The sequence below is a fragment of the Pipra filicauda genome, unplaced genomic scaffold (genome assembly GCF_003945595.2).
Source record: "Pipra filicauda isolate LSUMZ 115617 unplaced genomic scaffold, ASM394559v2 scaffold33_size4404698_pilon, whole genome shotgun sequence".
NCBI lineage: Eukaryota > Metazoa > Chordata > Aves > Passeriformes > Pipridae > Pipra > Pipra filicauda.
The window spans coordinates 1,640,300-1,656,605 of record NW_024104465.1 but is presented as its reverse complement, the minus strand read 5'-3'; the positions used below and the strand labels follow the sequence as shown (position 1 = coordinate 1,656,605).

The following is a 16,306-nucleotide window of genomic DNA, read 5'->3' as shown; positions in this document are numbered from 1 at the left end:
CAATATCTTGAAGGCAACAGGAGAATTACTGATATTAAAGGAGCAAAACACATAGTACATTCTTTGATTTTTCTTTATAAACCTGGTCCCATCTACCTTTTCCTTAAATTTTTTGGCTTTTGCCAAAATCTTACTTCACACAGCCAGTGAGATCATAAAACCAGCAACGACCTACAAAGCTGAACATCAGAGTCCTGATGATGCCACCTCAGTGCCCCCAGGCTCCTGCAGCAGCTGAGCAAGTGGACAAAGCTTCAGAGGGGACAGGACAAAATACACAGCACAACCACCCACTGGCCAAACTCTGTCAGTACAAAAGGAACCAAGATAACAAATTCACAATTATTTCATTCCTCTTGAGTCAGGCCTATATTGAAAGGCCAAGCAACATGGGATACATTTATACTGATGATTGCTGACAGATTCTGCACAGATCTCAGCCCACTGCCCCAAGGGAATTACTGCTGTTTCCATGCCAGGCACAGGACTAACAACTGACAAACAGCAACTCTAAAACTAAGGAATGCAAATACAGTTTTCCTCTCCTGATTTTCAGTAGCACAGAAATAGCAATGGTTGGGAATATCTAACAAGAACTTCCAAATTATGACAAATCTTATATTTCAACGTGGTTCTCAGTGACTCTTTTGTTAGACTGAACATTTCAGTAATTACCTACTTCAGGCAACATTTTATCGTTATTTCCCCATAAAGTCAGCCAATATTTGTATGTTACCACCTGTAGTTTCACATACTCATCTTCACAAAGAAGGATTAAATGCTGTCATAAAACACCTACCTGCATAGGGGATACAGCAGCAGCTGGGGGAGTTTTCATGGGACTTGGGCTCAGGGGAGTGCGAGGAATTGTGGCAGCAGCAGGGCTTGGAACTAATGGGAACACAGAAAGAAAGCCATTGTGAGCATGGCACTGTTTTGCAGTGAAACAGGAGATTGCTATAGCCAACCCTCACCTTGTACTTCACATTACAAGTTTTACCAGATCACATCTTTCAGAATTTCAATTAGTAACTGACTGAAAAGTCATTTGAAAGTATGCCTACACATTTACTCCTCTGCAATTACATTCATTTTCTGTCTATCATCCACAGTAAAAGCTAAGTTTACTGGGGGTGGAGAAGGCTAAGGTGCAGGATACTATTACCTTGGCAGATGTAAATGCTGGCATTACTAGTTCTCTGATCTCCAGATAATTAAAGAGATAGCAGCAGGCTCCTGGCTCTGCCAGTGAGACAAGAAAGATAACCTATATCACCTGCTTCTCCTTTCTAGTTTCTAATCAAAGTCCACAAGTACTAGATATTATATAGTTTAAATTTTGGGATTAAACGAGTAATATGTTTAGAAATGTACAAAACCAGACAAATTCTAAATTGGTGAATCAGTCATCTAATTATTTAACAGCCTGATTAGACATAAATGCTGAGGAAGGAGGCAGATATTAGCTTGAAATAAAAGATGCAAAAGAAGGAAGAGGGGATTTATCATTTTACCAGACTAACTCTGGCAAGAAAGCACCTTCTTCCAATAACACTCTAAAAACCCCTTCTACACTAACAATGGAAAAGTAAAAAACTGTAAATACCTATGAACAAGGAGAACAGGCATGGAAATAGAATCATTTACAGAATCTCCAGAAACATGGAGACGCTTCTATGTCTTAAACTTTGAGGTTATAAGCAATTACAAGTAGCTTTGCTGTGCATAGTACAGTCTGTAAGTCTCTCTGGCAACTCAGTCTACTTCAGACCAAGCTTTTTTACATCAAAGACTTACAGAGACATTATTGTACATGAAATTCAAAACCCAAAGACCTGGCAAGGGAAATATTTTAATCCATTCAAGGTCCTATATGCAGTCAAAAGGTAAAAACCCAGTGTTTCTCATTTCAGGATAACTACTTGGATTCCTTATTCTGCTCATCTAAAGAGAAGAACAACAGCACACAGTCAGAATTATAGTAAAGTCTGTTGTCTCAACAGTGAGACCCCTCTCATTTTAGAAAATATTCCCTATATCTTTTAATAGGTGCTATTGGCTGGATCTTAATTTTAACTTTAATCAGTGCTCTCAGCATAAGAATACAAGTTATTAAAAGAAATAAACTCAGCTCTAGCTACTACCTGGCTTTTAGAATGCTTAATTTGGTACATTAAGTTCACATTTTAATAATCAGGCTGAAATCAGCTGTGCTGCCAGCTATAATTATGTGTGTCATATGTGTTTATGTATTTCTCATATACAGGAGCACTGAATCAAAGCACCCAGCATATGAGTCACTGGCAATGCGACAATAAAGAAAAAAATAAAGGCAAGACAAAAAGGGATGCTTGCACTTAACTGCAGAGAACAATCTGTTCTGCAACCCAGTTTGGGTTGGTTTGTGTCAGCCATCACCTACAGGCCACGACAGTGGGAAATAACTCACCTTTGATTCAGCTAAACCAGCACAAGGGACCATGTGAAGACCTGCAGGAGGGAGACTTGGTCCTGCCCTGGCTGTTCACCCACCTTGGGAGGCGCTGTCGAAGGACTTGATGAGCGTTTTCACAGTCGGGGTGGGCTCGGAGGAGGTGGAGGATCTGCGGCTCAGGCCCATTCCCTGCCTCAGAGCTGCCAAATCTCTCTCGACAGCGTTCATGTAATTGTACACTCGGCCACGTTCCTCCTCCTGCCTGAAATCAATGCACAGCTCATTTTAGTTATTTAAAAAACGTTTCAACCTGCGAAGTCTCAAAGAAAAACCCAACAAATTTGAAGCTGAATTAAAATCTATGGTCCAAATCGGTCATTACATTAACCTAGTTGTCTTTCCACTGTAATTTAGAAATAGATTATCAACCTAAATTATCACTGTAAATTCTTATTATTTGTCAGCAACAGAGCTTAGCATCTGGTGAAAAGTCTGTCAAATCAATACTTGATTTAAGGCTTAATTCCTGCTCCTATCTCTCACACACACATGGATGGAAAAAATCGAGCCTTAAGGATTTCACCACTTCAGCTGAAAATAATCATCTCTGAGGGGAGAATTTTTTTTTCCACCTGCATATATGGAAAACAATTAAAATTAATACTAAGGAGGTAAGAATACATTTCTGGCATACATCTTTAGGCAGCATACAAATCTGTTTCATAAAAAAATTAGATTTTTAGTACAGAATATTTATGGCTATTGTCTTCAGTGTCACTCACAAGACAAGAACTGTTTGAAGCAATCTATTTTCTACAGTCTGCAATAATTACACATTGACTGATTTTTCCTTCAGACACTGTAACAGACTTTCCTAATATCTTCCCTTCAACACAGCACCTATATCACTTCAAGGAAGCTGATTCAGTTGCCTGCAGTGAATCAAATGTCAAAAGATGCTTGTGTATAAATAAAAAATTATATACTCATTGGAATCAGCAAGCCAGTTCTACTTGCAGAAGTGCAACTGCAACCTCAAAGGTTCACTTGCAAGCAGTAACTGAACAACTACAGTTCTGCTGGAATGTGTCACAGTAAGAACTGTTCATATTACTCAGCTTGGTGATCTTCAGATAAGACGCCTCACGCCCACCACTCATCCATCCACATAATTTTCCACTTTCAGTGTGTAACCAGTCTGCTCTTCCTACCATCAGTTCCTACCAAGTTCCATAGCCTGTGCTATCTCATATCCTACTGGATGCTGAGTTAAATGTAATGCATCCTATAAAATTCCCATCCACACAGAAAAAAATTGTTTACTATATACACATCATTACTATAATTGTAAGCTATACATGCATTTGAACTCTAGAGACAGTGAAGTCAGGGTTCAAATGGTGCTGTCTAAGATGTTCATATTTGAGGACTTAAATGCTTCAGACAGACATATAACAGTTTCTAAATAACTGGAGCACCTAATTCAAGCCACAATACAACCCAGTTTGAATTATTTTTATTTAAAATGTTTTTATATACAAAGCATCTCTAATTATCAGCGGAAAGAAAAGAGTGCAAGATATATGCAGAATTAGATAAAGGTTTCTCCTCAGGTAAAAATCCAGCTGTGCTTTTAACCATACCAAAAGCCTTGGCTTTTTCTCACAGTAATGAGAAATATTAATGATGGTACAGAATGATGGTACGGAATAGGCAACACTGCCTGCTTTTCACCTGAGGGAAGTGAAATCCTGTTTAGCTGTTAAACTGGACAAATCCTCCACTTCAATCTGGTTTTGTGAAAGTGCCAAACTGAATATTCTTGGGTGGATTAAGCATACAGTATAAAGAAATAAATACTGTTCTTTTCAAAGTGTACCTACGTTGACCGTGGAAAGCCTGGATAAAGCAGCTTCTCGAAACACGGATCCCCACGAGAGGATTTAGGAACTTCTGGAGTCAAAACACTGGATTTCCAAAACTGTACCCCCCTGCCCAAGGAGACCATCTCCCTGCTGTCCCTTGCATACTTGCGGGACTTGATTTCCTCCAGCTCCTTCGTGAGCTTCTCGTTCTTCTCCTGAGCTTCGTGCAATCTGCGCTTCAGGTCCCCGATCTCCTCCTGGGCCTCGGACTTGATATCGTTTGCAATCACCACTGCAGTCTGCAGGTCTGCCTGGAACTGGCGCCACTCCGCTGACTCCTCCTGCCAGCAAGAATTTTGAAGTTAGACATAAAAGTTATCCTTCATATTCATAGCTTTTCCTGTGCTGTTACAGGAAACAGTTTACAGGAACGACAAAGGTACTCATCTGGCATAACCGAAATTGCAACTTAAATTCACGGAGTTTTGCTGGAAATAACTAGATTTGAGATCATGGATTGCTTTTCCAAAGCAGATAAAATGTTCAAAGTGGAGGTGGCAAAAAATTAATATTAAACTATGCATGGGAAGACACAAACATTTTCTCCTGAGCCTAATGCCATATCTTTGTGACAATGAGAATTTTTCAGAAGTTGTTTAGTGTCTGTAGGTTAGTAAATATATTCCCCTGATACCTGTCTCTCAGAAATAATTATTTTAATGGTATTACATCTAATCATATTATCTTTTCACAATTTCACATGCAGATCTTGTGACATTCTAAGTTTACAATTTAGTGAGTTTATAGGTTTTAACCTACCCGCAGTCTCCTGTGAAGATTCTTTATCTCTCTTTCCATGTCATGCTTTTGGTCCTGAAGTTTTTTAACTGTATCTGGAAAGAAAGTCAAATTCTCTGTAAGACCTTAGTCAGGGACTATTTACTTTAAAAAAAGTAACTGACAAACCTGCAAATGCGTTTGAAACCTTACTCATTTTTATAACCAAAGCCATCTGGAGAAACACAGTAGAAGCAGAAGAAATAATTTGCCAGCGAGTGCTAATAGGTACATAATTCTCTGTCTGGTGAGGGGAACAGCATTAGCAAACTCAGTTCTTATACAAATCCCAATTCACAATATTAAAATGACACAGCAATAACAAAGAACAAATAAACCAGGAAAGCAATTTGACATGAAAGGATCCTGAAAACATGGATGCCTGGGGATTTTCCCTCCTCAAACAAGCTGCAGCTACACAAAGCCTGTTGATTCACAATTTACTCCCTGCCCAAAGCAGCTGACATAACACTCACAGCCCTGCCTTCCATGGGGATAAAATTCTACCCCAAGACTGACATTCTTGTCTACCAAGCTACTATTTGAGGGTGAAGCAAGCTATATTTACAGCACAAGGCCTAACAGTCTGTGAGATCTGTTGGTCCAGAGATGGTCCCCTAAATCTGTCAGCAGCGACACAAAAGGGTTCACAGCCCCATCAGCACCAGCTCCCCTTGGCGTCTGACAGGCTGGCTACTGCAATTATTATTCATTTGGTACTTCAGTCAATACACAAGGACAATGTGATTGACTACTCCATTCTTATAACTAACAAACTAATGAGGAAGAACACAGCATAAATTTCTAATTAGCCTGTCACTTCACTGATCCTGGGATTCCAGGATGGTTTATTTCTATAGCATCGTGTAGCTGTTTCCAAACTGTAAAAACGATGGAGCAACTGATGAAATGCAATTTTTCTTCAGGTTCATTATTCCAAGACCTGCTGGAAACAAATATTTTTCCTGTATATTAGCAATACTCTTTCCACAACGTGACTGAAGATGCCTAATACATTTAGACTGTTCAAAACAAAATCCTTCCCCAAGAGCCCCAAGTACAGAGGCTTTGAATGTCACAGTTAATTTCTTTACAAGAATGACATAAACCTCAGTTGGCCTGAAAACATGATAACCTTTCAGGCTTGGAAAAGTTGGAACACTAAAATTAGACAAGATATTTCTGTATTTATCTCCTCCTTATAAGACTGAACATTTTAAGATGCATCCAACTGATCTTTAAGCTTTGAAGATAAGCCTGACAGGGTGGGCCACCCAAATCTCATGCTACCATGATATTTAAGTAAAGCTCTACAATTTTTAGCTTGTCTCTGTATACACAACTTGTTTGAGCTAAAGTCAGCACTGAGAGAGCAGGTTTAGGTCAAAGTTATAAAGGTTGCTCTCCCTGCCTTTTCCTTTAAACATATTTTGAAACAAAATCAAGTCGATATTAATTTTGACTTTTAAAAAAAAGTTCAAAGAAAAAGTGTTTTTAAAATCAAAATTTGTTCTACTACTAAAAGCAAGCTGGCTAAAAATAACCACAAACCAGAAACTATAAATGCACCCAGAGTTAAGGCTTATGTAGTGCCATTGTTTTGAGCTTTTGTGAGATATGAAACGCACCATTAAGTTTTAATGTATTTATGCTTTGAAGTAAAACACAATGGTCTGAATATTCTGCAGGTACCATAAACAATACAGAGCACTCCACAGCAGTTGTTGGAAACAGTCTTCCACCTCAGTCAACCAAAGAGATTTTTTAAAAAAGAAAAACACACCAAATTGCAACTGAATTTGAAATGTAGTGAGAAATTAGGATTAATACAAGTGATTTCACCTTTTCCACCAACTATACCCTGAAAATCCAAGTAGTCAAAATAAGAAGATCCACTGTGGAATCTTTCCTTTCTGCATCCCCACAACCTCCATAATTCTCTGACAAACACAAACCTTTCCCACCTCCACATGCCCAAATTTTTAGCATGGTAGGACAGGTACTTCTACCATTATTCAGTCTCCTCCTTTTAAGGATCATAGACAAGAAAGAGGATCGAGATAAAAGGAAAAGTAACTACAGGTTGGGGTAAATAAAGAACAAGGAGACTGTTCTGATGAATGAACAGGATAATCAAAACTGGCAAATCAGCAAACTGCTTGTGTTTACTGCAGGAGCCAATTACATCTACATTTTACAAAACAATACTGATTTAAACCACAGTTGGAGAAGGCCTTGCCTCTACCAAGAAGGCAGAAAAATAAAATTAAGGGACATGCAGACTACAAATGGCTAAGATTTGTAGACCAATCTTACTTTTGAGCTCATCATGTCAGACAATATAGATCAATGCAACAAGAAAGCTGAATTTAAGGGTCCGCCATTAGCCAAAAAAAACTCCACCAACTAACAATTAAAAAATGAATGTCCAATTGACTTTTCCAACACTATGTTAGAAATGGCCTAAATATGGTAATGCAAACGTTTCATTTCGTAACTGCTGTCAAGATCCTTTTCAAATGAGAATTAAAAACTAATGCTGTCAGTTCCATAAAAGAACTATTTATTCACTGAACTTTAGATACATCAACCTTCTCGCTCACCTACCCTTGTCCTAAAAATTTACCGACTTAAATAGTTCAACTAGGAGAACCTACACGCTCAGCAGATGTACCTTGTGCCGAGAGAACAGGCAACAATTATTTTCAGGCATCACAAGAAGATCTGACAACTGGTAAGCAAACCTACCAATACCCATTTTCTGCACATCAGGAGATAAAGTTTTCTGGAAAAAAAAAAAAATCCCCCACAAACTCTTATTAACTTCTTGGAAGAATAATAGGTTTCTTTTTCCCCCTTAGTCACCAAGGATGAGTAATGTGACAGCTGGGCTACCTGACTACAGGAAAGTTTTGGGGAAGGTAGAAAGAAAGCCAGAGGTACCACGCCACCTAGTGCAGGGTCTGCCCTCCCCACCTCCTGCCAGCTGCCCAGTCCCTCCCAGTCCCCCACCTCCACACCAGTACAGGTTGTTTCAGCTCAGTCCAGTGGTGAGGATATAAAACATACAGGTTATTTTAATATTTCTTAGGCTTTTTAGATACAATACAGAAGCACTGTGCTTAAAACTCCCAATTCCCAACAGTAACGAGCTCAGCTGCCACATTCTGCAGTTCCCACATCTGGATGGATGTCAGGAACACACTGGTTTTAATCAATGCAATTTGCATCCTACTGTCCAAACCCAAGAGATTCCAGTTTCTGCAGGCAGACATATCGACAGCTAAAATGTGACAGATCAATACTCAGATTACTGTGAAAAATGTTTCATTCCAGGTTCATTGTGCCTCTTTTTGGTGTTTGAGAAGCCCACAGTGAAGCATTCCCTAAGTGCCAGTGCTGGAGAATTTCCCATTCCTTCATTACTATTTGTGTTGGTTAACCATTAACTGAATGAAAACTCACCACCTCATCTGTGAAGCATCTTTTTTCTAAGTGTAAAGTCTGTCTTTCATGAATTCTTTAAGTGATAATTCTCCATCACTTACCACTTGTCATTTTTCAGTTGTCTTGCCATCACTTTCCTTCACTCAGTAACTTTGCCATTAGGCAAATTGCCTCCTTAAAGGGTGGGTTATAATTCTTCACAAATTAAAATCTAAAATAAAAGTTCACTAAAGAAAACCTTTATGCTTTTACTATTACAGTTGGTTATTTAGGCTGAAAAAACCAACATTCTTCTAGCCCTTGTTTTATAATACCTAAACCTACACTAAATTCTCCACATTTAAAAGCAGAGGCATTACACATTTGGCTGACAGAACACCACAACTGGTCAAAAGCCTGAGCAGTGTAAGAGAACTTACTGCTACCAAGATATGCTTTTCTGTCACTTTAATACAAATTATTAGAATTGTCTTTTAAATGTTTTAAGTGTTTTTCTGTGTTTTAGATGTACTACCTTCAAGTCCCAGATTTTCCATACTGTTGTTCTTTGCTGCCACTGCTTAGAGGCTACAATGAAAAAACGCTCACACCACGTTAAATTGTGAACCCTCAAACAGCGTTTTAAAGTGGTCAGAAAATACATATTTTTCAAACGTGCACAATTCCTCGGGTGCCATCCCTTCGTGCTGCCACTAGATGCCACTCTCCTTCCTGCATATAACATAACACCCCTTGCTTCCCCCGAAAGGATCACACCGGGCCATCAGCTGGTTACAGCTGAATTTTCCGAACTATTTCAAGAGCAACAAATATTGTTGCGATTTTTGTTGAAAATCCCTGCCCCGGCAGAGGTTTGTCTCCCTGAATTTTTGCCATTTTAAGCGAAATAACTAACAGCTGTTTTGTATCCCCAAAGCAAAAGTCTCTAAAACCTAAAGCTGCCTTCTAAGAGGGTATTAATATGCAGATACCTAAACATCTACTTGACTACAGTGCTGCTCCCTGTATGAATGTATTTCAGTTAAAGGATAAAAAAATACCAGTAGAAAAAAGTGTTCAACCTTTTTGAGTGTTTGCTACAGAACAACTTCAGGGACCAAGAAAGAGCTGCTGACTATGTGTCTGAGCTCCTGCTCCCAAGTAAATATCTGTATTTTAGCATAGAAAGAGAAAGAAAAATGCATAATAAAAAAACAATCTTGTAAAGAGAAACAGTGATTGCCTTTCAAGATAAAAGAAGGGTTGCTTAGGGAAACAATGCTCACAGCCACAAGTCTGAAGATACCAGCTTCAGTTGAATGAACAATTTAGCTGGCTTAATTTTACTTGATAGCAGACCAATTTAAAACCCTTTCTATGAATATTTCCCTCATTGTTAAAAGGAATCATGCTTTGGGTTTCTTGCTATCTTGTTTCATCTTTGAATAACATGGAAGACTAGCAGATATTTGAATTCTGTAAGCAGCAAATTACAAATTATTACTGTGCAAATACAGTTTGCCAGGGTACAGTTGCACAAGTTCTTATTTAGATGGAGACTAATTGCAGAATTCCAGCCTGTGGTAGGAATGTCTGAGCAGGTCTTTGAGATCAGAGAGGGAACTAAGGCACAGAGAGCTAGACAAGTACAGAGTAAACATGAATTTCATTTTAAGTCCCAACCATTTCTTGTACAGCAGCAAGAGTCAAGAGATGCAATTTTATTCTAACTTGCCTGAAGTTCATCATATCAATTTTTAGGGTCACAGATCAGTTCCATAACTTGAGCAAGTGCACACAGAAGGAGATATACATCTCTCCAATACACCCACACTGCCAAGTCAGCTGACACTTGTAACTTCCAGGGTCTCCATTCTCTCATTTCTCCACTAAAACCACCTTTCTTTAGCTGGGAGAAATTATTATTATACACATTCTCAAGCTACCCGGTAGCTCCTAATACTTGGAAACTTGAAAGAGAAAACCTGCTTAAATAACAACAGTCAAACACTAAATCAATCATGCAGTCTCCAAAACCCAGGAGCACTCTATCATTAAGTCTGTAATTACCTGGTTTTCTACTTTGAAAAACAACTTGAAAACAGTATTACCAGATTTCATATTTGTTCTCAATTCACAGGTTTTCACTCCCACACCAACTGGGACTGGAAAAGCAAAGTCAACTTGATTTTTTCCCCTAGCGTGTAAGGATTCTTGCAAAACCCAGCCTGACTTGAATTCAGACATACAAAAGGCAAGTGAAAATATTTTCAATATTACAGTGTTCCACTTCAGCTTTTCTTAAATTATCCTTCCTCTCAAGAGAAACTCCCCATACTTACTCTCCAAATCAGATATGATGAGATTGTCATGAAGCTTCACAGCACGATGCTGCTCCACTTCATCCTCCAACTCAAAGATAGTTTCTTTCATGTCACTTCTCTCAGTCTCTTTCTCGTCTAGTTCTGTCCGAAGTTTTTCCAGAGTCACATTGAGATCCTCAATTTGTTTTTTGGCTTCTTCTTGGAACACTCTGTATTCATCTTCAACCTGAAGAAGAACGTATCTTACCATAACTAAAATAGTTGCATACTAAACACACTTTTAGATTTGTAACTGCCACACTTACAGTGTATTTCTGAAAACAGAAAGGCAGAGGAGAAGTACAAGCCTTAACCTATGCATTGTTCTAGTGCAACTATCTTCCTGAGCCAGAGTTAAACTCTTTTATTCCCAAGCTGGATATGTGAGCATTCCCCAGCTGCTCCAACAGCAGTGCCCTGTATACAAGTGAAGCAACACCACCATCGTAGCCAGGCTGTGGTTCCACAGCAGCTGATCCAATTTAACATGGAGCTGCCATGGAAAAGGGATGGGGTGGGGGGGAAACTCTTCATCCTTTCTTTCTCTTGCCAAAAAAGAAAAAGCCTGCTCTCTTCTGCTCATCAAGTTTAGTGCTGGCTGGACCTGTGTGATGATGGATTCCCTTAACCAAGTAGCAGGTTTCACATCTGTGGGTGAGATGTGTTAGTGAGGTGAAGCATTCTCAGCATTACAGACTATGTGAACTGAGATTAAAAAAAAAAAAAGAGAAGGGAAGAGGTAGTTGCCTTCTCTCTTTCAGGAGGCAATTTTATCCTGCCTCATAAAACTGTAACATAAGTAGCAAGCTGGGATCAGAGGCACAGGAACATTAACCCAAGAGCAAAAACAGGGTGTCAGAAAAACAAAGAGAAATTAGGTCGTGGCTTAGGTGGGTCAGCACAGGCAGGCACCAAGTTTAATAGACAAAATTCCCTGCTTCTAAATCACCCATTTCAGTGGTTTTTATTTTAATAGCACTCTCCAACTTTAATTATTAAAATTATTTTATTATGTTTTCATCCCAAGTTAAGGTTGAGTCTGACTGGCTCGTGATCATGACTAGCATGTTGTTTTGCAGCTAATACACAGTTCAGACATTAATTGGAATAAATTGTCTCATCAGGAAGATATACCTTTAAATGCATACTTTACATTATTAAATGAATGTTATGGTTCTTGGTTTTATATTAAATTATAGCTTTTACTAGACATGCCTACTGCATAAACTAGTTATATTTGAGTCAAAACAGCTGGTCTAGAACTAGAAATATGCCTTTCAATCCAAAACCCATTCAGCACATAAGCTGCTCCTGGATGGATCATTAGTAAAAAACCTGCATGTAATTGCCATATCTAATAATAATTGCTTAAAAGCTTATCAATATGTTTTGATCTCTTTTTTTCATTTAAAACTAAAATATGTATGCAGGAAATTAAATTAAATTGAGTAAAATCTCTGTCTACCTCAAAATTAGTCATTTCTTGGCTAATTTTCTTGAGAAAGAAGACACTTTTCTGCTTTATTTATCATTAGTTTATTCTCAATTAACTGAACCAACTTGAATATGCTGAAGCTTCAAAATATTCTCTCAATACCTGTGAAAAGTCCTTTAAGTCATCAACAGTTGGGTTATCACTTCAAACTTTGATTCCCAGTCCTTTCTCAGGGACATCCCTCTCCCACCAGTTTGGCACTGATTCCTTGAAACCCTTGCAGAAGGCATGCAATTTAAGCACTAAGTTAAAACAGTATCTTAAATACTGTTTAAGTTTGGCCATCCTAGTTTTAAAAAGTAACACAACAGTTACCCTGTAGCCCAATCTATCCATATAAAATTTTTTAAAAGCCGCCATCATTTTCATGACAGAAGTTGAAAGTAATCAGTCCTAACACTACTGCAATCCAATTAACCTCGTAATTAATCCTTCTCAAAGAGCTACAGTGGCCAATAATAATCCATGTTGTACATGGGATGTTAGAACACAACAGTGTTTTAAACACTACCTTAGCAATGGCGTCTTGCAGTCGATTGGCGTCGTTGCGGGTGTGTGCCAGCTCTTCCTGCAGACCACTGGCCAAGCTCTCTGCTTTCTCTTTATCCAGCCTGACACTCTCCAGCAGATCCTGTATGTCTGATTTATCTCCAGAGTTGTGTATTGAATACAACTCGGCCACTTTCTGCTTTTCGTGCTCTAACTGAGCCTTCAGCCTGTTCATCTCGATCTGGTCACTGGCCACTGTGGTTTTGTACTCCTCCAAGGTAGACGCCAGCGCTGTTTTGCTTTTCTGCTCTGACTCAATAATCCGTTCCATGTGGTGATTTCGTTCCTTCAACGCCCCTATCATCTCTTGGGCCTCCTTGTTGTCTTGTTCTGCCATCTTCAAAGTGTTGCTCAAGTGCTGCTGGACACCCAGCAGCTGCTCTCGCTCGAACCGGGCGTTCTCTGCCAGGTCCATGTAACGTTGCTCCAGCTCCATGTAGCGACCGCTTTTCATGTCCTCATCGATCACGTACGAGATGTGGTGCTCGTCTAGAAGGGACCGGAAATACTCGATCTGACGGCTGAAGTGTTCTAACTTGTCACTCTGCTGGCACAAAGATTCCATGAGGATTACTTTTTCCTCTCCAAGTCTTTCATTCTCACTGTTCAGCTCTTGTGTTATTTGTTGCAAATCAGCAAGCTCTTGAAGTGTGGCTTGGAGCTCTTCAGCCGTACTGTGTTGGTTCTCTTCCATCTGATGTATCCGTTCCGTGAGACAAGCTACGGACACTTCACTCGCATTGCCACTGCTTCCCTTCCTAGATCTTTCTATACTTGGTACTCCTTCAGACTCTGAAGATGATGGAGCATCTAAAGCATCATCACTCGATGTCAGTGGCTGATAAACTTCACTGCACTCGCTGTCTAAATTATCCATGGAATTACTGTGTTGGTTGTCCATCAGAGTGTTTTCATCCTGACTTAACAAGTCTTCCATTGACCCAGGAGCAGAACCTTCCACTGAAGATGTCAGAGTGCCACCACCATCGCTGTGGTTGCCAGCTGTAATCTCTGGACTCAAAGACTGATAGCCAAACAGTTTTTCAGAGTTGTCCAGCCTTTGCTCCAAAGAAAAGCCCAGTGCATTCAGCCTGTCTTTTAACATTCGATTCTCATTCTTCAGCTGGTTGAGCTCTTCTCGGATGGCAGTGTTTTGTTCCTGTAACTGCAGCAGTGTCGACTCTACATCGGTCGGCTGATGGACAACAATGGCCTCTTTTTCTTCCGATTTTTCATCACCTTCAAGCTGATCTTCGTTGAGTCCCAGCTGAGCCCGCATATCCCTCAGTTCATTTCTCAGATGCAAGATTTCCACATCTTTAGTTTTCGCCAACGTCAGGAGATCGTTCACCTTCGCTTCCAACGCAGCTTTGTCGCTGATTTGATTGTCTGACTTGGACTTGCTCATGCGAATGTCCGACTCGGGGTTGGTGCGGCTGCGGGAGCGCTTGGCCAGGACCGCGTCGTTGGCGCCCTGTCCCGTCAAAGGCAGCTTTTTGCTCTGGCTCAAACGGGAACGATCGCGGATCCTCTCTCTGGAAGAGCTTGACTCTTTATTCCCAGACGAGGTGCTGCGCTTCGCTGTGGAACTGGTACCTGTACGTGTTTTGGAAGTGAGGAACGTGAATTCAAAACACAGTACCTGTCATAGAGCACTGTGTGTTTTCTACCAGCAATACAGTGGTTCGTTTTTGGAATCTCAGCAGTAAATACATTTCACAGAACACATCTACAGTAAACACGCACACAGCATTCAGCATGAACCAGTGCAGTTAGATTTTAACTGAAAATGAGTTAGACCTTGAAGTTTAATATCTTTAAGTTTCTTTTTTCGGTCTTGAAAAGCTTCTGATAAATTGTGCAAAAACTGCAGCAGTGCTATTCCTATGAGTTCAAATTGTCTCTCTTTTCACTAGATCGGAATGAAAGCTTTTAAGTTATGAACTGCATGTTATGATTCCCCAAAATGAAAGTTAAGTTTTTTTGTATTTCCTCATTGCATAAAGATGAGAACAGATCATTACTACTTTATGTCCAGATGCTTTACAGCTTTACTGAATTCAGCATTTCCGAATCCAAAACAGAGCAACAGAAGGCAAGACATACTTCCATCCATACTGATAACACACTAAATGATTTCACTTTTCTGAGCCATTTCTGAAAGCTCTCTTACTTTATTTCTACAAAGCAATATCAAATGTCCAAAATGTTCACTGTAACAAGTGATCTTAAAGATTTAGTGCTTATGTCATGGATTTTTTTCAGACAAATCTATGATTCTCTAAATGAATTATATTATCTAGTTTTATATAGTAGTTGCATAATCAGTTCTGAAAAATTAAAAGAAACACCCTCCAGAAAAGCAGTGACACTATTAAAAATAGGAAAAGAGCACAGAAGGTGTGTGATTTGACCATGGCATTACTGACCACTTCATCAGGCAGCCTGCATCCTCGATACATAACGTGAAAATAAAAAGCCACCACCCAACTACCATCTTTAAGGATCCATATGTCCATTTACCTGCAATAGTTTTGGGTTTATTTTCCAGACTGTTCATGGCTGTCCCTGGAGCTGAAGATGCTGTTGACACACAAGTGTTCTTCTTGGCCTTGACACCGTTGGTCATTGTCACTCCCCCACCACCAGCCATCCCCGCTAAGAGGTCATCGTTACTCTTAGTCTGAAAGAAAGGGAAGAAGCAGCTTTAAGGCAGCTGACTGAGAAGTCTGCAGAGCCAACAGCTCTCCTGTTAAAGATTCCATCAGTTTAAAAAGTACATATTTGACTAGTCATGTGTCTGGGCAAGAATGTTGAAAAGTATAACTGCACATATGAGTGACCATAGAAACAGAGCCTTCTCCCTCTCAGACAAAATTCTTAATTCTTAATAACAAGGAGAGAAAAAAGAATTAAAGCACAGTAACATAACATAGTGTAAAGCTTCTCAATTTTGACTGAAAGTTTGCTGATGCATAAAAATGAAGGCAATTCTTAGATAATTAAACCATCAAATACTAGGAAATTAATACAATGTCCTCCAACAGAATATGGTGAAATGTTTTCTGGTGGATAAGTTCACAACAAAAAGATCAAATCAAAGAACAAGAAAAATCAATCCAAAATTAGCAAAATACCCTTTCTAGCTCAAAATACTATGCTATAAATTTCTAAAAATTAGGACAGTATTCAGAGGCAGGAGAAAAGCCACTCTTCACCATATATCCTTGCCTTGTTCTCATGCTCTTTACTAGACACTCTCAGAGATGGGATATTTGTTTAATGGACTTTTTGTCTCACCTCACAGGATCATTACTGAAACTACTGTGAGCCACAG

General features: G+C 39.4%; 1 protein-coding gene across 3 annotated transcripts in view; it reads right to left on the bottom strand.

The window, feature by feature from the left end:
* The window catches only part of SPECC1L (sperm antigen with calponin homology and coiled-coil domains 1 like), a 69,489-nt gene that overhangs the window by 35,035 nt on the left and 18,148 nt on the right, over positions 1–16,306 (bottom strand). For all 3 annotated transcript variants that reach the window (XM_039384121.1, XM_039384120.1, XM_027714202.2), the window contains exons 3-9: positions 15,493–15,652; positions 12,932–14,565; positions 10,905–11,112; positions 5,119–5,192; positions 4,465–4,640; positions 2,533–2,696; positions 800–891 (exon numbers count right to left, since the gene is read on the bottom strand). In XM_039384121.1, coding sequence (XP_039240055.1) covers positions 800–891; positions 2,533–2,696; positions 4,465–4,640; positions 5,119–5,192; positions 10,905–11,112; positions 12,932–14,565; positions 15,493–15,652 — 2,508 coding nt within the window. The remainder of the gene's footprint in view (positions 1–799; positions 892–2,532; positions 2,697–4,464; positions 4,641–5,118; positions 5,193–10,904; positions 11,113–12,931; positions 14,566–15,492; positions 15,653–16,306) is intronic.